This window comes from Pipistrellus hanaki (assembly GCF_964339955.1).
Source record: "Pipistrellus hanaki genome assembly, chromosome: 2".
NCBI lineage: Eukaryota > Metazoa > Chordata > Mammalia > Chiroptera > Vespertilionidae > Pipistrellus > Pipistrellus hanaki.
This window is the reverse complement of record NC_140504.1, coordinates 133,571,665-133,597,011: the sequence shown is the minus strand read 5'-3', so window position 1 is coordinate 133,597,011 and position 25,347 is coordinate 133,571,665. Positions and strand designations below refer to the sequence as shown.

The 25,347-nt window shown below is 38.3% G+C and overlaps 1 protein-coding gene and 1 pseudogene across 5 annotated transcripts in view; one reads left to right on the top strand and one right to left on the bottom strand.

Moving 5' to 3' along the window:
* The window catches only part of MTF2 (metal response element binding transcription factor 2), a 50,521-nt gene that overhangs the window by 4,465 nt on the left and 20,709 nt on the right, over positions 1–25,347 (top strand). For 2 of the 4 annotated variants that reach the window (XR_014794067.1, XM_084873422.1), the window contains exons 2-8: positions 13,912–14,110; positions 14,223–14,304; positions 19,788–19,883; positions 20,096–20,196; positions 20,584–20,732; positions 23,223–23,318; positions 24,210–24,278. Coding sequence is in view for 3 of the 4 variants with exons in the window: in XM_084873422.1 (XP_084729548.1) it covers positions 13,912–14,110; positions 14,223–14,304; positions 19,788–19,883; positions 20,096–20,196; positions 20,584–20,732; positions 23,223–23,318; positions 24,210–24,278 (792 nt within the window). In the remaining variant the exon portion in view is untranslated. Of the gene's footprint in view, positions 1–13,911; positions 14,111–14,222; positions 14,309–19,787; positions 19,884–20,095; positions 20,197–20,583; positions 20,733–23,222; positions 23,319–24,209; positions 24,279–25,347 lie in introns of those variants that run through there. The other 2 variants (XM_084873423.1, XM_084873424.1) reach the window with 2 other exon arrangements.
* On the bottom strand, positions 275–2,208 carry LOC311616151 (RAF proto-oncogene serine/threonine-protein kinase-like; annotated as a pseudogene). Its single transcript has 3 exons — positions 2,128–2,208; positions 1,801–2,007; positions 275–1,705 (listed from the first exon to the last, which is right to left on the bottom strand). The product of its transcript is annotated as an RAF proto-oncogene serine/threonine-protein kinase-like (transcript).

The window sequence follows — 25,347 nt, the reverse complement described above, 5'->3', positions numbered from 1 at the left end:
CAGGTTTCCAGATCATTTATTGCCATCAGCAGCCATGGCTCAGCTCATGAGCATTGTAAATGGCTTCCTTTCCCAGGACCAGAAAGGGTAGAAAAGAAAGTAACATGAAATAAGGCCCTGTGAGTAGAAGGTCTTTAGCAGGAGCTTCTCTAAAAACAAGCTCTCTGCTCCCATAGAAATGGAGCAGAAAGATGGTGTCTGCTGACTTCTCTTCCTCCCCTGATGGCCTGAGTATAGGTGCAAAGTCAGCTAGAAGACAGGCAGTCTAGGCAGCGATCGCCAATCTTTTGGACTTCACAGACCACCAGTGGTCCGCGGACCAACGGTTGGCGGCCACTGCTCCAAAGGTTTCCTTGAACCAGCAGTCGCCAACTTTTTGGACCTCACAGAACACCAGTGGCCCACAGACCACTGGTTGGTGACCTCTGGTCTAGGGGACATGGTGAGTGTGCAGGCATTGATATCCTCGACGTGGGCTGCCTGATTCAGGGATGGCTCAGAAGTGCTCCGGTTGACTTTCAGAAGAGAGTATTGGAACAGCTCAATGGAAGAGAGGATCTGTGGGGGAGGGGGGGGGGGGGGAAGGCCTCTGTTCCTTAACTTTTTCACACAGTAAATTACAAGCCGCTTCATTGCTTTGGGGCAGTTCTAGTATAGCTTACTAAGGTCTGGGGAGGCATACCCTTGGCCCACCATGAAAATGATCTTATCTCAGTTGTTGATGTGGGAGTAAAGTAGCTCCCCTGTCATGAGCTCATACAGCACAATGCCATAGGAGTGGACACATCAGACTATAAGCTGAATGGGTTATTAGCCTGCATTCGGATCACCTCTTGGGCCATCTACAGGATAGAGCTAGTGGGTTGTTCAGCCTGCTGAGAACCAGTCCAACGCAACTTTACTATTGCCAAACCAAAATCTCCCAATTTTCACCATCAGGTCTTCATGGAGAAATATATTGTTGGATTTCATGTCTCTGTGGATGATGTTTTTTGCATGCAAGTAGTTCATTCCCTGAGCTGTCTGCCGGGCAATGTCAATCAACTGGAACATCTGGAACTTGGTCTCTTAGACATGCAGGTGTTTGTAGAGGCTGTTGCTCTCACACCATTGGGTCACAATTGCCAGGTTGTCCTTCATCATGTATCCCATAAAGAGCAGGATGCTCATGTGTTGTGTTTTGCGCAAGACAGCCACCTCATTCCTTAAGGCCTAAAACTTCTCTGGCATGGGGGTCAACAATCTTCAGGATCTTTACTGCAACATCTCCATGCCACTTGTCCTTATAAATAGTTCCAAAGGAGCCTGACCCAGTCCGAGTGTAGAGCATCACTTCACTGGCTTCTATTTCCCAGAAATAACTTGAATTTCTCTGTCCGTGAGGCCTAATTTTGTTTTCTCCTGGGTCCCAGATCCTAGTGCCTGCTCTCAGTGCTGGCACAGGGGTTTTGGGCTGTGATCAGCTCATTTGGCTCAGATTGTTGGGGCTACTGGACAAGGCTGAAGGTGAGGCTGGTTCACTGTGACTTTGGATTGCATCCTCAATCATCCTGCTGTCCACAGGTAGGGTAGTGCTGACCATGTGAACATTAGGAGTGGATGTCTACCTCTGCTTCTAGGAGAGGGAACCTTCAGAGGAGGGGCTGGAGGTGTTGAATGTAAAGGCGTGGGGTCTGGAGTGTCTGTGATAGGAATTAGCAGGTATCTGGAAAACAAACTCACATCCAATGCATTGTCAAAGAAGGCAGTGCTGGGACTAATGGTGATTGTGGAATTTGGGAACAATAAGAGTTGTCTGACATTACTCTAGTCCACACATATAGTAGGTATTTTGGTGCTACCATGCTCGTGAAATTTGTAGCCACAAGTCTGACATAGAAATCCATTTAGTAGGAACTTATGACACATGTCACAGAAGGCAAGCACCAGGAAGGTCTTCCGAGAGGAACGTGATCCAGCAAGTCTACTTGAAGTTCTTCTGCAACCAAGGAGGCAGCATCAGTATTCCTTTCTAATGCTGTGTTTATGTTTGTGGAGAAGTCTGAACATTGTGCAGCACTCTGGTTGTGGGCCCTCACCTTAAGTGCTTTTCATAAGGCAGTCATGCAAACTCATTCCATTTCATACATTAACCGCAGTTCTTTGCTTGTTTGGCAAGATAACACGATGTATTGCTTGTCTTAGAAGAGTCCATAAATTTGCCATCATCTGATGCTCAGCGCTGATAGCCAAACTGCTGAATTATTGGGAAATGCAGGTGGGGCCGTCAAACATTGCATCTTTGAATCCAAAACTGTTGCTGATCGTCTACTAGGCCCCCGTATGTGCTCCATTGATAAAACTTAACACACTACTTAAACTTGAAGGAGCCAGGCCACCTCCATGTCCGTGGTCTGTCTGGTGGTAGCGTCTGGCCCACTTCTCCTCCTGATGTTGGTTAGGGAGAGGGAGATGGTCACATTTGGTGCATCCCAAGCTCAGGGGACAGGTCCCTCATCATCACACTCGTGCTCTCCGCCTCAGGGCACATGCCCATAAGCCTGGCCAGCTGGCCCTTTTTGGGGCCCAAGGAGAGTGGCAGGGAACCCTTCCTGTCTCACACTCCTTCTCGTCTTACTCCTGCCATCTGTGATGGTGGCTCCAGTGCTCAGAATGAAGAAGTGTCCTCTCGTTGTTGTTTTTTTTTTTTTTTTTTGTGTGTGTGTGTGTGTGTGTGTGTATACACACACACACACACACAATTTTTTTTTCCACTAGAGGCCCAGTGCATGAAAATTCATGCACTGAAAGAGGGGTTCCTCAGTCCAGCCTGCCCCTTCTCTCAGTCCGGGAGCCCTGAGGGGTGGAAGGTGACCCGGCGATCAGGGGAAGGTGATGCCCCATTATACCTCTGCTGCTGCCACTGCCGGCAGCGCAAACCTCCTCTGGCCTTGGTTACCTAAGCCCTGGGCGGCCCTGGGCAGTCTCCATCAGAGGCTTGCCTGCGCCTTGGGCCGGCCCTGGGCAGCTAGGCAGCCGACATCTGAGGCTGGCCCTGGGGAGTTAGGGGACTGAGGGGACTGGGAGACTCTGGAGGCAGGCACATGGAGCAGCCAGGACCACCGAGGGACTAGCCCGGCCTTGCCACACACCTGCCACCCTGGTGGGTTGAGGGAATAGGGCACCATCATTTCAAGGCTGTGGGTACCACCATCTTTGAGGGCATGGCAGTCAATTAGCATATTGCCTTCTTATTGACTGTAAGCTCCACCATCTTTGTGGTGGTGTGAGGGTCAATTAGCACATTCCCTCTTAATTAGATAGGATTGATTTCAGAGAGGGAGAGAGAGGTGGAAACATCAATGATGAGAGAGAACCATCAATGGGATGCCTCCTGCATGTCCCCCACTGGGATCGAGCCCACAACCCAGGCATATACCCTTAACTGGAACCGAACGTGGGACCCTTCAGTCCACAGGCCAGTACTCTATCCAATGAGCCAAACAGGCTAGAGCTGCCCTCCTGTTTTTTAACTTTTTTCTTTGTGGTTCTCTGATTGAGTGATTTTTTTTCAACCCTGTCTTCTAATTCACTGATTTGATTCTCACCTTCCACTAATCTGCTATGTATTCCTTACAATGTGTTCTTTATTTGTGCTGTGTCATTATTCCTGTTTTCATAGTTACTATATCTTTTCTCATACTGTTGAGCATCTTTATCATCATTTCTATAAACTCTTGTTTCAGATAAATTTCTTATCTCTGCTTCATTTATCTCTTCTGGAAAATTCTCTTGTTCTTTCATTTGAGGGTTGTTTCTTTGTCTCCATTTTGTCTTCTTGTTTGGGTTTGTGACTATTAGGTGGATCCTCTATGTTTCTTAATCTCTAGTGCAGGCCAGTATCAAATGCTATTTCTGATGAATTAGATCAGGCAAAAACTCAAAGCCTACAGAGAGGACTTCTGCTTATAGAATGATAGGATTCCTAGGCAATCATCCTCAGGAGTGGCAAGAGTTTTTTTCAGGTGGCAGTTGCTTCTGCTTGGAGGTTGTTATTTTTAGTCTCTTAAATGGCCTCAGGGCAAGGTGTTTTCTAATAGTGTGGGTCAAGCATGTCAAACTCAAATGCTAACACAGGCCAAATAAACAAGGTTTAAGTTTATATGGGCTGCAAAAAAACAAAAGCTTTAATTTTCATAGAAATGTAAGTTTATGTTGATAGATAAATGCTGAATAAAAAGGGCTGAAATAATCATTAACAAAATAATAGAACATTTTTTAAAATATATATTTTATTTTTTTACAGAGAGGAAGAGAGAGGGATAGAGTGTTAGAAACATCGATGAGAGAGAATCATCAATCAGCTGCCTCTTGCACATCCCCTACTGGGGATGTGCCCACAACCAAGGTACATGCCCTTGACCGGAATCGAACTTGGGACCTTTCAGTCTGCAGGCCGATGCTCTATCCACTGAGCCAAACCGGTTTCGGCAAAATAATAGAATATTTAAAATATATATATATTTTATTGACTTTTTACAGAGAGAAAGGGAGAGACATAGAGAGCCAGAAACATCAATGAGAGAGAAACATCTATCAGCTGCTCCTTGCACATCCCCTACTGGAGATGTGCCCACAAGGTACATGCCTTGACCAGAATCAAACCTGGGATCCATCAGTCTGCAGGCCGACACTCTATACACTGAGCCAAACCAGTTAGGGCAATAATAGAACATTTTAATACAAATTAATATTTTTTCTTGAACATTAACTTACCAGACACTGAATAACTGCACAAATTAATAAGCATAACACAAATAAGCCTATTTTTCTTATTCTCTGAAAGCAATATATTGATATTTCCTGTTGCACATACCAAACAAGTCAGTCCAAGACTAATGTGGCATTCAGCTGCTAAAATAATTGCTGCTAGTATTAGTAGAGAGAAATTCGCCTGTGAGTAAGGTGTGTAAGGGAAATGAATGCAACACGATTATAGTAATCAGTCATTAGTGAATATTGTAGTTCATTCTTGATAATCTTACCTATTAATAGACAAACTTGTAAACTGACCAGATCTCCACTATGCCCACAGACAATCAGAGTGAGTATGCAAATTAACCCAACAAAGATGGAGTTTAATTTGCATACACATGCGCCAAGCAATTGGGGGCAGTGGGCCGCTTGCATTGTCGCCACGGTGATGCAGCAGGCCTTACTCTCCAACCTTGGTCTTTCAGGGTCTCTGGGCAGTGTGGGAAGGCGGGCCGGAGTGGAAAGAGAGAGGTGGCTCCAGGGCTGGGTCGGACTAGTAAGGCCGTGCTGGCAGCCAGAGAAAGGCAGGCCTAATCTTCATGCATTGGGCTTCTAGTTATGTATTACAGAATATTGTAAAAATTAAGTTATGAAATTTTTATTAAAAGGCTTCTTACATACCTTTGTATTGGTTGAGACACAAAAATATTCATTGTGGGCTGCATGCAGCATTTTGGCTGTGAGTTTGACATGCTTGGTGTGGCTCAACTGTTCCCCCCCCCAGGCCAGGCAAATGTCTGTGTGGGAAAGATGTCTCCACTGCGTGACGCAGTGACTCACCATAGGAGAGTCCAGAAATACTGTCCATGTTTTCTACACTGCCTTCCGAGCTCTAACCCCTGAGTCCTCAATCCTGGCTTCCACTCACATAGCTCCAGTCCACTTTGCCCTCCCTCTGCTGGAGCACAAGGTGGGTGGCTCCACAGGGAATTTTGGCTCCTTTAAGAGGGTGCTTGAATTTCCAGCTGTCGCTTCCTAGCAGACAGAAATCCTGCTGCTTTTCGCAGGTGTTATGTGGGTACCCTTCTCAGTTCTGGGACTCTCTGCTGGGAGGCCTAGCTTGGTGATTAGATCCCTGAATTCTCAGTGGCAACCCCCCACAGCTGAGATAACTCTCTGGAACTTCACTTGCTGTCTGTGGGCGCCCAGGCAGCCCCTTCGCACCTCTGCCCCTCCTACCAGTCTATGTGGTCTCCACTTTCAGTCCTCCAGTATCGAGGTTCTCTCCAGCGAGTTTTCTGTTGGTTATTCAGGACGTTTTTTTGTATTTAAGTTGTAATTCCACTTTGTTTCTGCGAGTGTGTCCGTGCAGTATCCACTCCCTTTGCTGCCATTTTTAATCTCTGGCCTTATAAATTTGATCATATGAAAGGTCCCACCAAAAATCGCACCATTGTTAGTGTACGTTATATCCTTCATATCCACACATGTGCTTCTTTTTCCAGGAAATAGAAGAATTTCTGGGAAAGGTGGTAGTTTTTGTTTTTTAAGAGATGAGGTCAGGATCTGTGATGCTTGGAGGATATGGATAGTAGCAGAATAGGTTTTGTTTCTTCCCTTTGTCTCTTATTAGTGCTGGTCTTAATTTGCTATCGCATAGTCCAGGGGTCTTCAAACTACGGCCCGCGGGCCACATGCGGCCCGCAGAGGAGTCTGATCCGGCCCGCCAGGTTTTTTGGGCAGTGAGCGCAGCCAAGGTGTTACAGTAGGAATTAGTAGTTCATATAGTCCGGCCCTCCAGCTCTCTGAGGGACCGTGATCTGGCCCCCACTTTAAAAAGTTTGAGGACCCCTGGTAGTCCTTTGACTTTGTGGATTGGGTTAAGTCAGAGTGAGAGGAGTGTTCCAATGGGAAGTGGCATTGTATGTGGAAGTAGGTTTTCCATCCTTCCCTTCTTTTACTGCCAAATTATATTTTGTGAGATCGAGAGTAGTGGCAGGTATACTAAAGATGGGCTTGTGGTAGATTTTTCATGGCTGATTGGGGTTGTCAGAGAAGATGAGGGAACCCCTCAGCAACATAATAGAGGGATGAAAGTTCCTACTAGGGAGATAGGTGCTATGTTGAGGTAGAGCAATTGACTCTTAGTTTCTGTCTTTAATTAAATTAAATGCTTGTTGTTCATTGATTATTGTGTTCCTACTCCATTCTGGGCATAGTGCTATGTACTGGGAAAGTAATGATAAACAAAATGGAACAGTCTTTTCCTCTCTCAGGGTACAAACTGTTTAAAGGGTGGGGAAGAGGTAAAGATAAGTAAGTAGGCAAGTAGAGCACAGTGTGAGGAGTATGATGATGGGAGAACTAAAGCAAACCAAGAGAACTTCTAACCTGGACATGGTGGGTGGACCTGAATCAGGGAAATGAGTTTTAAGATGGAAGGTCTGTCCATGCTGGTGTGGATCAGTGATTGAGCATCGATCTATGAATCAGGAAATCATGGGTTCGATTCCCAGTCAAGGCACCTGCCTGCGTTGCTGGCTTTATCTCCAGTGGGGCTTGCAGGAGGCAGCTGATCAGTGATTCTTTCTCATAATTGATGCTTCTATCTCTCTGAAATCAATAAAAACATATTTAAAAAAAAGAAGAAGAAGAAGAAGAAGAAGAATTAGAGGAAGAAGGAAGGTCTTCAGGGGTCTTCAAACTACGGCCCGCGGGCCACATGCGGCCCGCAGAGGAGTCTGATCCGGCCCGCCAGGTTTTTTGGGCAGTGAGCGCAGCCAAGGTGTTACAGTAGGAATTAGTAGTTCATATAGTCCGGCCCTCCAGCTCTCTGAGGGACCGTGATCTGGCCCCCACTTTAAAAAGTTTGAGGACCCCTGGTAGCTGAATCTTTCTTACCAAAAATCTTGGGCCTTGAAGATAGGACCTTGCCTATTGTGAAGGGAAAAAAATAACCTGAAAGTGAGTTGAATTTTTTCCCTTATAATTGAGAAATTATAGTATGTCAAATCCTTAACTCATGTTTTTAAACATTAGTCTGATACTATTCCTCCGAGATTATTTCAGATAGATGAAATAAACTGTCCATGGTCTCACAAGTAATATTCAGGTACTTTGTTTCTTAGTTAAATTGAGGAATAAATTGGGGTTTGGCTAGGGAAGGAAAAAAAAAGCCACACTATTTGAATAATGCATCCAATTACCAAGTCTTGAGTCAGAGTCATATTTTATTGTGGGAATGGTCAACCAAGAAGGAAGAATTTCTTTGTCTAGGCAATGTCTTCCAATGGATATCAATAGTAGTGATGAAGAAAATACTTCTTTAATGGTAATTGCAGTATAGCTAGGAAAAGTCTGTATGTGTATGTTGTCAAATAATAAAAGCAGATTGACTTGCTATTCTCATACTCTTCCTACTCTGTCACCTATTATTGTGTGCTGTGAAGAGTGGCTATATTAAACCAGATCTTAGAAATATTGGAAAAGTGTGCACCATCCCAAGTCTATGATCAGGAGATGTCCAATTTTCCCCAGTCCTCACATTCCCTGCTTTAATCTACCAATCATCTTAACATATCCATTTGAATATATTTATGTTTACTCATAAAATATACTTTCATTGGGTTCGAAGAGAATTAATTTAAAATATAGCAATCAAGGATAGTGCCAGTTGACAAATAGTGTCCACCCTTTCTGTAAATAGCTTTAACAAAAATTTCTACTTGTTAATTTGATAGACAAAGAGACAGTTAATTATAACTTAAAGTACTTGAAGACACAAGAGCACAGATACTGTATTCACATTAATTCATATATGTAATTTCTATCTTATTAGACAATTCCTATAAAATATCAAGTTTCTAATTAGGATTGTGGTGTAAAAAAAATGGGTAATTTTTTAATGAGTTCTTTTTACTAAAGACATAATCAGCTGAAACCAGTTTGGCTCAGTGGATAGAGTGTTGGTCTGCAGACTGAAAGGTCCCAGGTTCGATTCCGGTCAAAGGCATGTAGCTTGGTTGCGGGCACTTCCCCGGCAGGGGGTGTGCAGGAGGCAGCTGGTCAGTGTTTCTCTCTCATCAACGTTTCTAGCTCTCTATCCCTCTTCCTTCCTCTCTGTGGAAAATCAATAAAATATATTTTAAAAAATAAATAAAAAAATAAAGATACAATCAACTAACAGAGGTAAGACACTTATTCCCTCATCCCCTGATACCTTATACCTTGTATGTAGCCAGTGTAATATCATCATTGGTGCAGAGAGCAGAGGTTCATAGCAGGATCTGAGTCCTGCCCACAAGGCTTGCCGTTCTCACTGTTCTTTATACTTCACTACGATGACTCTACCCCCACCCTAAATCAAACGAAAGAAACTGTTGCTCTTGACTTGGGGAATATTTGGTGAAGGTGGTAATTTAATAAAGTACGTAATTAAATACAACATGATTTTATATTGTAAACGTATTAAAAACTCAGTTGAATATATTTAATATACATTTTGTATATTCTCGTAAAATATATGGGGTTATATATGCATGTTTTCAGTTTGCCTAGATGATAATTGTGCTATAAAGTTTGTTCTGCTTCTGTTTTCATCAACACATTTGTAACCTATTTCCATGTTGAATCAAGATCACAACAGTATTCTACATTTTCAAGGTAGATTTCAGGTTTTACATTTTACTTTTATGTCTTTAATCCATCTGGAATTTTGTGTGTGTATGTGTGTGTATTGTAAATTAGGGATACAATTTCTTCTTTATTTAAGATAGCCAGTTTCCCAAATACTGCTTACTAAATAATACATCCTTTCTGTACTGATTTGTGATATCAATTTCATCATTTATCAACTTACCACAGATGAATCTGTGGTTTGTTTTTTTAAGTTGGGGGAGAGAGAGAGAGAGAGAGAGAGAGGGAGGGAGGGAGGGAGGGAGGGAGGGAGGGAGGGAGGGAGGGAGGGAGGAAGGGGGCAGCAGAAGACACATCAATATTAATATGTTGTCCCACTTGTTTATGCATTCATTGATTGACTCTTGTATGTGCTCTGATTGGGGATACCCATAACTTTGCCATATTGGGATGATGTTCTAACCAACTCAGGCAGCTACCCGGCCAGGGCTAAATGAATCTGTTTTGGAGATACCTATTCTGTTGCATTGGTTTTATTGTCTGTTCCCTTTTTTCTGGAACTGTTTTTCTCTGGAATATGTCACAGTGTCTGATAGGGCAAGTCTTCTTTTTGTTCTTTTTAAAATTTGACTTAGCTATTCTATGGGTTTTTAGTTTATCTAATTTTAAAAGTGTTTGACCTCTGTAACATGCCTTATTTTTAATTTAACAATGAGTAACTTCAGTATATGGCAGATTATTTTCTGAAATGACATACTCACTTCACTTATATTTACTTTCTTATTTAACACTTTTGGTTTTCTTCATTTGTTCCTGTGGCTTGTATCGGGTCTAGTCATAATTAATGTCGTTTTTTAACATTCGTTTAAAATCTTGCTTGGCGTTGACTTGTATTGACATAACCTTCAAACACGTGGTATCTACAGAACGTGTGAAGTGCAGTTAACAAGTTTTGCTTGAAAAAGTTTGTGTTTGGTTTGGTTTTTGTTGCAAAACTAGGGCTAAGAAGATGGCGGATGAAGAGCATATTCGGCACTGCATGCTTTACGAGTTCCAATTAGGAAGAAAAGCAAGTGAGGCTGCAAAAAACATCAGTAGTGTTCTTGGTCAAGATGCAGTTAGCGCCAGAAAATGCCAGCATTGGTTTGAGAAATTTCGCGAGGGAAATTTTTCGTTAGATGACAAGAGTGGTCGAGGCCGTGTGTCCAATTTTGATCAAGAAGCTCTTCAAGCTCTTTTGGGTGCAAAATCCTCAAATTACCCAACAAGAGCTTGCGACAACTTTAAATTGTTCACAAAAAACAATTTCCAATCAATTGCGTGCACTTGGCAAAGTCCAAAAGTTTGGAAAATGGGTTCCTCATGAGTTGACCGACAACAACCGTAATCAAAGAGTCACAATTTGCAGTTTGCTCCTCTCTCGTCAAAACCGTTTGCCGTTTTTAGAGCAAATTGTTACCGGAGATGAAGAATGGGTGCTGTATGTTAATTTGAAAAGGCGGCCTCAATGGTTGGACAAAAATGAGGCTCCGCAGCCCACGCCAAAACCTGACTTGCATGCGAAAAAAAGTGATGTTGTGTGTTTGGTGGAATTTTAAAGGAATTCTTCATTATGAACTTTTACCATCTACCCAAACCATTACAAGTGCAGTGTATAGTGCCCAATTGGAAAGGTTAGCCCAAGCTTTAAGAGAAAAAGAACCCGCGCTGATTAATCGGAAGGGCGTAATTCTTCACCACGATAACTCACGACCGCATACTGCAAGAATCACTGCTGAAAAACTGCGCCAGTTGGAATGGGAAGTTCTCCCTCAACCTGCATATTCTCCTGATATTGCCCCTTCCGATTACCATTTGTTTCGTTCTTTGCAAAACTTTCTTCTTGGAAAAAAATTTAATAATGAAGAATTCCTCAAAAATGCATTGACAGAATTTTTTGCATCAAAATCACAAGAATTTTACAACAGAGGGATTAAAATGCTTTCTGAGCGTTGGGCACAAGTAGTAGAAAACAACGGCAACTATATTGTTGATTAAATTTTGTTGTATTGTTTAAATAAATTCGATTTAAAAAAGTATTAGAAAACGACATTAATTATTACTAGACCTAATAACTCCATTTGTTACCAGCTGGTGTCATTTCTTTAAAATAATTTAGTTCCCACTATCTCCTTTGTGCTGTTACTGTCAATTATGTTACATTTCTATATGTTATAGGCCTAACAATAAAAGTATATTTGTACTAGAGGGGGTCCCTCAGCCAGGCCTGCACCCTCTTGCAGTCCGGGATTCCCCCCCTCACACACACACACACACACACACACACACACTCCTTACTGCCCACCTGCTCCTGCCACTGGCTTCTGGCTGAGCTGCGTTCCCCCTGTGGGAATGCACTGACCACCAGGAGGCAGCTCCTGCATTGAGCGTCTGCCCCCTGGTGGTCAGTGCACATTATAGCAACCAGTCGTCCTGTTGTTTGGTTGATTTGCATGTTAGGGTTTTATTATATAGGATTGTTTTATATACTTACATTAGAGGAAATAAAACTTATACTGTATATCTAATTATTTTTACCAGTGTTCTTTGTTTTCTTCTATTTATGTGTATTTGAATTTTTATTTTGGTTTACTTGCTTTCAATTCTAAGAATTTTCTTTAGTATTTCTAGTAAGGTGCTTTGCTAGCAACAAATTCAGTTTTTGCTTAATGGGAGTATTTTTATTCACTTTTATTTTTGAAAGACAGTTTTGCTGAATATACTATTCTTGGTTGACAGTTTTTCTTTCAGCACTTTGAATATGTGGTCTTACTTCCTACTGGCCTTCATTGTTTCTGATGAGAACTTACATTGTGGGGTTTCCTTGTGGATGCTGAGTAATTTTCTCACTACTCTCAAGACTATCTTTCTCTTTCAGCATTTTTACTATGGTATGCCTGGGTATAGAGATCTTTTCATTTATTCTATTTGGAGTTTGTTGAGCTTCTTGGATGTGTAGATTAATATTTTTCAGCAAATTTGAGAAATTTGGATAGATAACATATCTTGAAAATGTGTATCTTTCAAACTGAAACTTTATATCCTTTAAATAAATACTAAATCCCCATGCCTCCTTTGTTTCAGCCCCTGGCAGCCAACATTCTACTCTCTCTATGAATTTTACTACTTTTTATATCATATAAGTAGAATTATATAATATTTGTCCTTTTCATATAGCTTATTTTGCTTTGCATAATGTTTTCAAGGTTTATCCACTTTTTACCTTATGACAAAATTTTGCGGAATTTGAATATTCGCAGGTATTGAAATGAGATATTCCTAATTCTTAAGTGTTAAAACTTTTTTTCTTCCTCACTTCTTTTATTTTTACTTAACTTTTATGCTGTCTATTTTTTAATTACTATTTACCCAGTTTTACATGTTGTTTGTTTAATTAGTAAATAATGATCTAAATTAGGAAGTGAAACAAAATAAACTCTGCTTTACCTTTAAGAAGGTTGATGGTGTGCCCTGGCCAGTGTGTTCAGTGGTTATAGCATCAGCCTGTACACTGATAGTCATGGGTTTGATTCCTGGTCAGGGGCAAGCAAGTACCTGGGTTTCAGCTTTGATCTCTGGCCCTGTCTGGGCTCATGCGGGAGGCCACCAGTTGATGTCTCTCTCTCACATTGATATTTCTTTCTCCCCCCCCCCCCCCCCCCCCCCCCCGGCTGTGTCCCTCTTCCCCTCTCTCTCTCTCTTTAGAAATCAGTGGGAAAAAATGTCTTGGGTGAGGATTAACCAAAAAATAAAAAAGATTGATGGTGTTATGCTATGCTGCTTATGGAATAGCTAATACATAAGTTATATTGTTTTAGAATATTTGGGGGTCTTTTGTTTTTTAAAAAAGTAAATTATCTTATAACATACTTCTCATTTGATTGTGATTTTGTAGAATTGATGGTTCCCAATTTTTATTTTAAATTTCCTTTTTGTATATTTGATGGATTCTGATACATTCCTGTCAATAAACAAGGATCATTTTTATAGTGATTCTCTAGAAGGAGTTCATGACTACCCTTCCAATGAGTTAAATATACCCAGCTACCCCAAAGTCATCACTGCTTAGTGTGTTTTAACTTCATGTGGCATAAACATTTTTATTTATCAAGTACTTGTGAAATTGTGCCATGTAACTTTTTTTTTTTTTTTTTAAATCTAAACACAATTATGATATTCAAAGTATCTTTTGCTCATGACCAAGGCCTGTCCACTTCAGTTTGGAGCTGTTATTTTGATGATAGTTGCCTTTATTTATCTTGGAGTGATTGCAGAATTGTGGCCTCACCTTGGATAGGCACTGAATGAATATTGAAACTGCTATCATTTTGTGTTAAACCTCTTTGTTTCTTACAAGGTATTTGTGACATTGAGGTACTTGTTATATTTTACCTCCATTTAAGGTTTTTAATAAATGAAAAAACTTAATATATGATGTCAGTGGAATAAAATAAGCTCTATTAGTAAGTTAATCTTATGGCTATCTTTTATTTTCTGAAACAGAGACTCTACAGGGGCAGGTAATTCACTGGTCCACAAGCGGTCTCCTTTACGTCGAAACCAAAAGACACCAACATCCTTGACCAAGCTGTCTTTACAGGATGGATATAAAGTCAAAAAGCCAGCATGTAAATTTGAAGAGGGTCAGGATGTCCTAGCTAGATGGTCAGATGGCTTGTTTTATCTTGGAACTATCAAAAAGGCAAGTTACCTTAATATATCTTTTGAAGTTTTTGCAGTAAATATTTAATAATTTTGAATTTAAATTTAACTCTGTCTTTTATTTTAAAAACCAGTATTCCTCTGTATTTCAGATAAACATATTGAAACAGAGCTGCTTCATCATCTTTGAAGACAGTTCTAAATCCTGGGTTCTCTGGAAGGACATCCAAACAGGCAGGTGCTATTGTTTCTCTTGAACATGATTTATACTAAAATTTGATATTTTCCAACTTGTCATTTTTGAGTGTTATCTGTTCAGCAGTATATTAAAATATCTTAGAACCACTTTTAAGGAGAGGCTACAAAAACCCAACTTTACCTTTGTAGTCTTCAGGAAGTTATAATTTATATCAGTGGTTTTCAATCTTTTTCACTTCCTGGCACACATAAGCTAATTACTAAAATTCTGTAGCACATCGAAAAAATATATTTTGCCAATCTGACACCCCCCAAAGAAGAAGGTATAATTTTGATTCATTCATACCAGACAGAGATTGTTGTATTGGCTGTTGTCATTTTTTTATTTGACAATCTAAGGGAAAAGAGGTCAGTGCCCCTGACTAAACAGTTAAGTATTGCACATTTTAAAAATTCTTGCAGCACTCTGGTTGAAAATTGCTGATCTATATTAAAAACTCAAAAAAAGAAAAAAAAAAAAAGAATTAATATGTTAGGGTAGAAGTCGACTACTAGAAGACAGGTGTGCCACTATTGTTAGGACCCTTCTAAGAACTTAGAAGAAACAGTTTGGCCTACATTTTAACTGTTACTTACTTATATTAGTATAAAGTACTGTAAAGAGCTAATAGGTTTTAGCTTATAGGTATATATACTTTTTGTCAGATGTTTGGGGGAATTAGAACATATTAAAAGATTGAGTACTAGAAATATTCATTAATAAAAATGGTTTAAAATGATCAATTATCTTTTAATGTTTATATGGGAAAGTGAGTACAGGTACACTTGGTTTGGTTATAGGTACATTTCTTATACTTTTTATTTTTATAAACCATAATTATGTGTGTCATTTGAATCTGCTAAAAAAGGTATTTTTCTAGCTATCTCTTTCATGGAATGTGCTTTATTTATTTTTTAAAAGGTATGATTATTAAAATTTGAGCACTTTATCTACACACTAATGCAACACTTTTTTTAAAAAAAAATGTAAGTTTTGCCCTAGCTGTGTGGATAGAGCATTGGCCTGGAGACAGAGGGTCTTTGGTTCAATTCCGTTCAAGGATGGGTTCCGCCGAGGCCGGTTTGGCTCAGTGGAAGAGCGTCAGTCTGTGGACTGAGGGGTCCCGGGTTCAATTCCGGTCAAGGGCATGTACCTTTGTTGCGGGCACATCCCCGGTAGGGGGTGTGTAAGAGGCAGCTAATTGATGATTCTCTCTCATCGACGTTTCTGGCTCTCTTTCTCTCTCCCTTCCTCTCTGTAAAAAATCAATAAAATATATTTTTTTAAAAAAAAAAAAAAAAAAAAAAAGGATGGGTTCCTAGGTTGCGGGATCCTCCCCAGTCTGAGCAGTGGTTGGGGCGCATGCAGGAGGCAGCCAATTGATATGTTTCTCTCACATTGATATTTCTCTCTGTCCTTCGCTCTCTCTTCCACTCTCTTAAAAATCAGTGGGAAAATATCCATGGGTGAAGATTAAAAAAAAAAAAAAAAAAGTAAGTTTTTATTGTTGTTGTTGTTGTTCTTTATTTTAGAGAGAGAGGAAGGGAGAGAGAAACATCCACTGGTTTCCTTCCGCACATGTCCTGATGGGGAATCAAACCCACCACCTTCTGGTATATGGGACAGATGTTCCGACTGATGGAATCATACCAGCCAGTGCTAAAGCAGTACTTTTGGTTTTGCTTTTACTAGGTAAATAGGCCTGCACAAAGACCTGTGTTTTCTATTTCCTGTTGTAGAAAGGAGATGTAAATTATCTTCCCCTGAAGAATAGAAGGATACCTTTCTAAAGTATTTAGCGATTGGGTTTTGTATTGGATTCCCAAGTGCAACTTTATGATAGGTTACTGTGTGTTGTATGTTTTGAATCTGAAATTGATGGGTCAGTGAGAAAAGTGGTAGGAGGATAGGTGTCTTCAACAGTAGTGATACTGAGCAGGTCTTATTACCTGCATTAGGAATTTCTCTTTATTTAGTTTGTAAATGTGACTCTACGGTGGATCCGAAACACATATAGGGCTTCTGTTCCCTTCTATTAGCTAGTATGTATTCCTTTCAACTTTTCTACCTTTTCAAGGTTCCTGTGAGTTAAAATATAGGTTTCTCAGTCTTTGTCTTTTCCCTCTCATTCCTTCTTTCTGAAGAGCAGTGGTACACAGGAGTAGAAAGTTGTCATGAAAGGGAGGGTCCGTCCTATATGTGTACACACACACACACACACACACACACACACCCGGTGCATCAGTTAGTGTCTGTGGTAGTTCGTTTCTCACTGGCTGCTTTTACTATCCTTAGAATTACCAAGAATTATTCTTTGGCCATTAACTTTGTAATATCCAGAAAGCAGCACACATGTAACTTGGAGTTGCTATAAAATGAGGAAGTGAACCTGAAAATTGCATTCTGACAGATTTCATTGTGGAGTTTTCTTTCTATAAGAAACTTGCTAATAACAGAAACTAGGAAAATAACCGAATAAATTAGCATAATTTCACTCATGTAACAAAATTTCTTTGAAAAATTTACATATATAAGGAAGAATATATGGTCATGTTAGTAATCAAAGAAATGTGTATTACAACAGGGAGATAACATGTTAAAACCATTAAATGAATTTAAAGGGATTTTTAATCTTAACACCTAAAATACTATTATGGTTTCTGTGGAAATAATACACTGCTGATGACAGTATAAATTTCTATTTTGGATATTTAAACAGCAGTATTAAATGCATAAAAATGTTTTATACTCTTTAATTTATACAGCAGACTCATTTTAGCAGTTTATTCTAAATAAATAATTCAAATATAAAAATTAGATGAGAAATATTTACTGTAGCTTTATTTTAATAATAAAATTTGAGATATCGAAGATGAAATGGCTAGAATTACCACTGGCTTTTCTGAGGAACTGCCTTCCCCTACACCAGTCCACCTGGTTGCAGTAGAGTCAGATTAAGCACCTACCCCAATCTAGAACTATTGGTTCTTTTCCAGGGAATTAACAGATTTGGACAGAGAGGTCCCAGGCTCAGTCTGGTTGCTCTCCTGATTCTAGCCAAAAATCAGAAGATGTGGGGAGGCCATGTTTAGCCAGTTGTTTAGGGAAGAAAACAAACCCTGGGAAAGCAGGAGGCTAGAGCACAAGAGACGGAAACAGACAAGGAAAAATGCAAAAAAATGAACAAACAAAAAATTTGCTCACATGTCTGTGTAAGAATAGAAGGTGTAATGAAGTAAATTTGGTTCTTTCCCTGGATGGAATATTATGTAGTTACTAGAGGCTGGTGCACAGAATTCGTGCACTGGGGTCGGGTCCCCCAGCCTGGTCTGTACCCTCTCACAATCTGGAACCGCTGGCTCCTAACCACTCAGCTGCCTGCCTGCTTGCCTGATCACTCCTAACTGCTTTCCTGCCTTCCTGATCACCCCTAACTGCTCTCCCTTGCTGGCCTGATCACCCCTAGCTGCCCACCACCGTGGCTTTGTCCAGAAGGATGTCCGGTCTATCCAGTCTAATTAGCACATTATCCTTTTACTAGAGGCCCGATGCACGAAGATTTGTGCAAGAATGGGCCTTCCTTTCCCTGGCTGCCGGCATCGCCTTCACTCTGCCCCAGAGCTGCCTTTCTGCCTTCTCATGCTCCCAGAGGCCCAGAACTGCTCGGGTAGTACGGACCCCTGCGTCATTGCCATGGCGATGACCGCAAGTGTCCCGTCCCCAGCCGCTCTGCACTTGCATATGCAAATTAACCTGTCAGCTTTGGTGGGTTGATTTGCATACTCCTGATTGGCTGGTGGGTGTTGCGAAGGTATAGTCAGTTTGCATGTTTCTCTTTTATTAGTCTAGATTATTATAGATTTGAAGTTATAGTTTTGAAAACTGTAGTGTAAATGCTTTTAAAAAATATTTTTATTGATTTCAAAGAGGAAGGGAAAGGGATAGATAAATAGAAAAGTCAGTGATGAGAGAGAGAGTCTTTGACTCGCTGCCTCCTGCACACCCCCAACTGGGGATCCAGCCTGCAACCCAGGCATGCGCCCTTGATCAGAATCATACATGGAACCCTTTAGTCTGCAGGCTAACTATCCACTGAGTCAAACCAGCTAGGGCTAAAAAAATGCTTTTAATAGAAGGAATATTAAATAGTATTAATGAAAAGAAGCACCTCACAGTGTAGAGTATGGACTCTAGCATATCTAGGTTTGAATCCTACTCTTGATACTTTCTTTTTTTAAAAATTTTTTTAAAATATATTTTTATTCATTTTTACAGAGAGGAAAGGAGAGAGATAGAGAGCTAGAAACGTCGATGAGAGAGAAACATCAACCAGCTGCCTCGTACACACCCCCTACTGGGAATGTGCCTGGAACCAAGGTACATGCCCTTGACTAGAATCAAACCCGGGACCTTTCAGTCCGCAGACCGACGCTCTACCACTGAGCCAAACCGGTTTCGGCTACTCTTGATACTTTCTGATTGAAGATCCTTGGATTAGTTACTTTATCTTTCTGAAACTCATGTCTTCTCTTTAGAGAGGATATTTATCTAAAAGTTGTATAATTAAGTAAAGTAGTATATGTCAGTGGTACAATGCTTGCACCAGAGAATAAAATTGAAATTTTTTTATTGTTGCTATTTGAATAAAGCATGTGTATTAATATTTTAACTATGTATATTTAAATAAATGAATAGAGAATATTGGAAATGTGTTAGTCATAAAATCATATTTTAAAATTTATAGAATAAAATTGCTTTTAGAATAAAAGTGTTTTAGAATAAAAATATTTAAGAAAGACATAATTTATTCACGTAAGATGTATAATTAATAACTGTGGGACCCCCAGATTTTATTGCAGTGGGATTTTGTTAGGGTATATTATTGATACAACCATATTTCTATATTTCAGAAGCTGGAAATTAAATAATTGGTGTTCAGCCTCTTTCATAAATTAGTAAATAAAAAGAAATGCTCAAAAAAAAAAAAAAGAAAAGAAAAGAAAAGAAATGTTCCAAACCCAGAGAAAAAGGAGTCATTTTTCAAAAAGGATACATCTTGCGCTTTTTCTTTAGTCTCTTGTTGCTAGGCAGTGTAGGGTGAGTGAATACATGAATATACATGGTTAGATGTGTGTTTTGCAGAGTAGTTCTAGTGTTGACAAAATAAACCCCCAGAAGAATGGGAATGTTAAAAATGAATGATAAGGGTTCCTGCCTGAGAGCAGTTTAAATTATGCCCTCTGCCAAAAAGCAGGTTAAGTTATGAATGTAGACAGTTAGAAATCAGTTAGAGGTCAGAACACAGAAAGGGAGCAGAGAGATAGCATTTTGTATATAATACTTTGGCTTGAAAAGAAATCATTATGATCTAGTGAACAAACATTGACAATATAGGCTACTCACTGAGTCAAAAAGTAGTTTTGTTAAATGGAACACTTTATTATTATAAACAAATAATAAAATTATTTAAATATTTCAGGAGCCACTGGAAGTGGGGAAATGGTCTGTACAATATGTCAGGAAGAGTATTCAGAAGCTCCCAATGAAATGGTTATATGTGATAAGTGTGGCCAAGGTAAACATTGATTTCTTTTAATCTTGTGGAAAAGTTTGTGAAGATTAATGATTAAAAATTACTTTACAATGTTAATTTGAAGCTGTTACAATAAATTTACTCATCAGTTGTAATTATATTAATATAGGAAAAGAAAATACTAATTTATTTAAATTGTATTGCAGTATTTATTAATAAAATAGAATTTGCTTTATGCTTTTTTTGATTTTAAGGATATCATCAGTTGTGTCACACACCTCACATTGATTCCAGTGTGATTGATTCAGATGAAAAATGGCTCTGTCGACAGTGTGTTTTTGCAACAACAACAAAGGTAGGTATATTTAAGTATTTTGGGCTAAAGCCCTAAATGGAATTTATAAGGCATTATCAACATAATGATTGTGTACGTTGAAAGTTTATTTGAATGAAATGTGCGATCAATGCGCGGTAGAAAGAGATGCTGGTATTTGTTTGACTAATGATGCTTAAGTGACTTGCAGCTATTTTTGTACTTATTTTCTGATTGTGGTCTTGGAATTGGGGCAATAATTTGAAAGAAAAGCTAGTAGGAAAGATTATTATTAGTCAAGTAGTTTTGTGATGTAAGAAATTTAGAATGGAAATGTCTTCAGAAATTTCAGAAGCATTTTTAAGTTACAGAATTGTATTTAAAATTTTATCCTTCGCTCTTTTAAATAATATTTTCCCTCTGATATAGAGGGGTGGTGCGCTTAAGAAAGGACCAAATGCCAAAGCATTGCAAGTCATGAAGCAGACATTACCCTACAGTGTGGCGGACCTCGAATGGGATGCAGGCCATAAAACCAATGTCCAGCAATGCTACTGCTATTGTGGAGGCCCTGGAGAGTAAGTATAGTTACTTCATACCCTTTAAGTAATTTTTATTTGTTTATATTGTCAACTTTATTTTTGTTACTGACTTTGGTGTTGGAGTAATAGTGAATTGTAAATTCATGGAATTGTCAGTAAAGAAAATTGAAGGAGGGGAATTAGAGGTTGTAGTTTTATTCAAATTTTTAATTAAATATTTTCTAAAGAAATGAATCCGTTTTAACTAAGAATGTCTAGGAATTTACCTTTAACTTCTGATCAGTGGTCCTAGGTTTGCTCTTTGGAACTAAACAAATACTCTTACCTCTCTGAGGAGGTAACTCTTAAAATATTTCAATCCAGCAATCACATTTCTTACTCCCATGCCTTACATACCAATAATGTTCTCTTTTCCATTCTAAAATCTCCATTGTCATAAAAATTTCTTTATGATATGACTTCCAAACTGCATTTCTTATTCATAGTTTTTAAAAGTTATTCTTAAAATACGGTGTTATGATTATAAAATTCACTGTTTCCCAGAATAGTCTTGACAGAAAATAATGGGACGATTAGAGTTCTGGACATTATACTTCCAAAGTAGTTGGAAAGACAGATTGTAATACCTTTTCTTAGTTGCAAAGACAGATTGTAATACCTTTTCTTAGTCATCCCATCTTATTCTTTTGGGTTTTTTTTGTTGTTGTTTTTAAAAAAATATATTTTATTGATTTTGTACAGAGAGGAAGGGAGAGAGATATAGAGCTAGAAACATCGATGAGAGAGAGAGTCATCGATCAGCTGTCTCTTGCACACCCCCTACTGGGGATATGCCCGCAACCAAGGTACATGCCCTTGACCGGAATCGAACCCGGGTCCCTTCAGTCCCCAAGCCGACGCTCTATCCATTGAGCCAAACCGGTTTCGGCATATTCTTTTGATTTAATTATTTAAATTATAATTAAAATTTTTTTTTTTTATATTTTGATTTTTTTTACAGAGGAAGAGAGAGGGATAGAGAGTTAGAAACATCAATGAGAGAGAATCATCGATCAGCTGCCCCTTGCACCTCCCCCACCAGGGATGTGCCTGCAACCAAGGTACATACCCTTGACCGGAATCGAACCTGGGATCCCTCAGTCCGCAGGCCGACACTCTATCCACTGAGCCAAACCGATTTCGGCTAAATTATAATTATTTTTGTGTGTGTCTTACTGAGACTGCTTCTCTTAAGATGATGCTTTCTAGAATAAGAGTGGGACATATAGGTAATCGATGATGAAAACATGAATAAATGAACATATAAATGAAATTTTAGTTCTATATTCTTCATCTCTGATCTTAAGGACTTTTTGTGATTTAACATTTTTATAATACTTCTTAGTTTTTGGTCACCTGCACATTTAAGAAACTGAAGTTTTTAAAAATCACTTCTAAAATATATATAACGAACTCATTTATAACCAGCATTTAATTTAAAGCATTATTCAAAGTAGGTGGAAACTATTATAGACTTTATTTTATGAGATAGATCATTCATTGTTCTGTACCATGACTACATGAACTGATATTGCTAACAGATCTAACTTCAGCAACTACCAGAGTAATTATTTGAACACAAACACTGGAAAATAGTTTATTTATTAGTAGTCTTTGTTGAATGAATGACCTTACTTAATATCAGTCTTCTTACCTTTGTGTATATGTAGCTTAAAATTTATGTGGGGCTGACTTGTTGAGCCACAGAATTATTGGGAGAAACACATTATTTGGGTGGCAAATAGGATATCAATATATCAAAACCATGCAGTAACTGAAAAGAAAGGATATCCTCAGTTGAAGGTTGAGTTTTAGCATCTTCAGCTTTTTAAAATAGAACAAAATCTTTCACAAAGCCTTTATCTCCTGGTAGAGTCTTAGATTAGATGTATAATTATATTTATCAATTACATTAAATTGCTATATAGTCATGTGCCATTTAGTGATGGGAATACTTTCTGAATGCATTATTAAGGTATTTCATCATTGTGTGAACATCACAAAGTATACAAATCTATATGGTATACATCTAGGTTATATGGTATGTCACTGTAATATATGTGGTCTGTTGTTGTCTGAAATTATGCCATGCATAACTATACTTGTTTCTATTTTAATAGACAATAATAATAGAAACAGAGTGAGTGATATGGGGCAAACACCCATACCATCAGTGACCTCTGGAACTTATTTCTCTTAGAGTATAGAGTCAATGTGGGGGGGAAAAATCCCAGGATGGTGTTTTGACATAGATCCTTGACTAGTGTAGGAACCAGGCTCTTGTTGACTAAAATAGATGTATCTTTCTAGAGTTTCTAAATGTTCATGAATAAGAGATGAAATGGTTAATATGAATGACATATTTAAGAAAAAATTTAGCACTACGTTTAGTAGAAATGTGATCCTATAAGCACAGTGACATTAAAAAGAAACAAAAAACAACTACATCATCAAAAGGTAGTAATTTTAATTGTTTTTTTCTCTTAGCTGGTATTTAAAGATGCTACAGTGCTGCAAATGTAAGCAGTGGTTTCACGAGGCTTGTGTGCAATGCCTTCAAAAGCCAATGTTATTTGGAGACAGGTGAGAAGGACATTTGGACTTTACTGTTTAAATTTTTAAAAAATTTTATTTAGCTTTTTTATTGTGGTTATATTTGCAGTTTTTGAATTCTAGAATTAGTTTTAATAGTGATTTGTAAAGGAGTCATCTTAGAGGGAAAATATTGAGTAATATATTTAAATTATATGTAATTTAAAAGTGCACATAATTTTTATGCTTTTGGGTATTATTCTAAAAGGCTTTTAAGTATTTGATTAGTGATTACATTTGCTTGTGTTGTCCCACTGTGTTCTAAACTATTCTCATTGGGATCTTCCTTTAAAGAACCTCAAAGAGATCCGGTGACAGAACATTGGAAAAGGACAAAGAACCTTGATACACACAATTTATACCTTAGACCTAAAGGATTTCTAAAAGTAGACTTAATGTGCTTTCTGGATTAGGAGAATGTAGAATTGAGAATCAAAATATAAGAGAGAATTCTAGGAAGACAAATTAAAGATAGAACATTAAACTTGGCATAAAAAATTCTGTTTTTAAATCTTGGCTTAGCTATTAATTTATGCCATCTTTCTGAGCTTAGGAAGGTCAGTATGTCTCTCTGGACTTATTAGTTTTAAGCATTAAACATAACAATGTAGATCCAGTAGCCACCACAATTCCTGTTACACACAAGCCTTTAGTAAACCATGCCTGTATATGAATTTGTGTGTGAACTCTGAAGATTTCATTATTTGTCATTTTTGGAAAAGAAATTCTTTAAATCACATGTCATAATTCAAGTTATATTTTGTTCTATGAGTCCTTATGTCAATTGTAGGATATCCACTTGCTGAATATTAGCTTTAATTGTTAAAATAGTTTATGTATACCTTTAATTACACAATAATTACAACTTTTTCTTTTCTCTAGGTTTTATACATTTATTTGCTCTGTCTGCAGTTCTGGACCTGAATACCTCAAACGTCTACCATTACAGTGGTAAGTGGGGACATTTCTGTTAAGGAACAAAAGAGAGCCATATTCTTAAACCTATAGGATAAAACTATAGATATATTTACTTGGCTTAAGTAAAAACTTGGTCATCTTTACGTATAGCTTTATTTATTTTCTATTGTTTATCCTTAAACCTGATGTCATCTTCACTAAGGATTACCTGATTATATTGATGAAATAATATGGCCATTCATTTTCTAATGACTTTAAAATACTCTTTAGATCTTCAAAACTCTTATTTATCTTTCTAATTCTTTTGGGCCTTCAGAATAGCATACCGTAGAAGAGAAAAGGTTCTTATTACAAATATGCCAATTTCTGCTTTTGCTTAGCAATTCTTGGGCATGGGAAGTATGATGAATTTGGGAAATTTAATGATAAAATATTTATATGGTAGTTCCCCATTACTCGTGGGAAATATGCCCAAGACTCCAAGTGAATATCTGAAACTGTGGATAGAATCAAACCTTGTTATATACTATGATTTTTCCTATACATACATAAATACACTTTAAGCTTCTCTTTGGCAAATTGCCATCATCATTTTTCTTGAGCTTTGTGTTCATTATTTAGTAAAACATGGGTTTCTTGAATACAAGCACTGAGATACTGTCACAATCCATCTGATAACCATGATGGCTACTAAGTAACTAATGGGCAGGGTTGTGTATACAGCCTGGATCCACTGAACAAAAGGATAACTCACCCCAAGGGGGACAGAGTGGGATAGCACAAGATGTTGTTATGCTGCTCAGAACTCGCACAATTTGAAACTTAAAAATTGTTTATTTCTAGAATTTTCCATTTCATATTTTGAACTGCAGTTGACTGCAGGTAACTTTAAAACTTTGAAAGCAAAACTGACACTTAGGAGTACTATGTAGTAAGTACTTAGAAATTTTTATTAAATGTTTTGCATATTTTAGGAAAAGGTAACACTTGTGAATCAGGCAAAGTCTAATAAAGTATGATCTATGCAGTAGTAAAAACAAAATATTTTATTGTAAGGCTTTTTTTTAAATTAGATTCTTTTTTAATGCATTTTAAGAAAGTA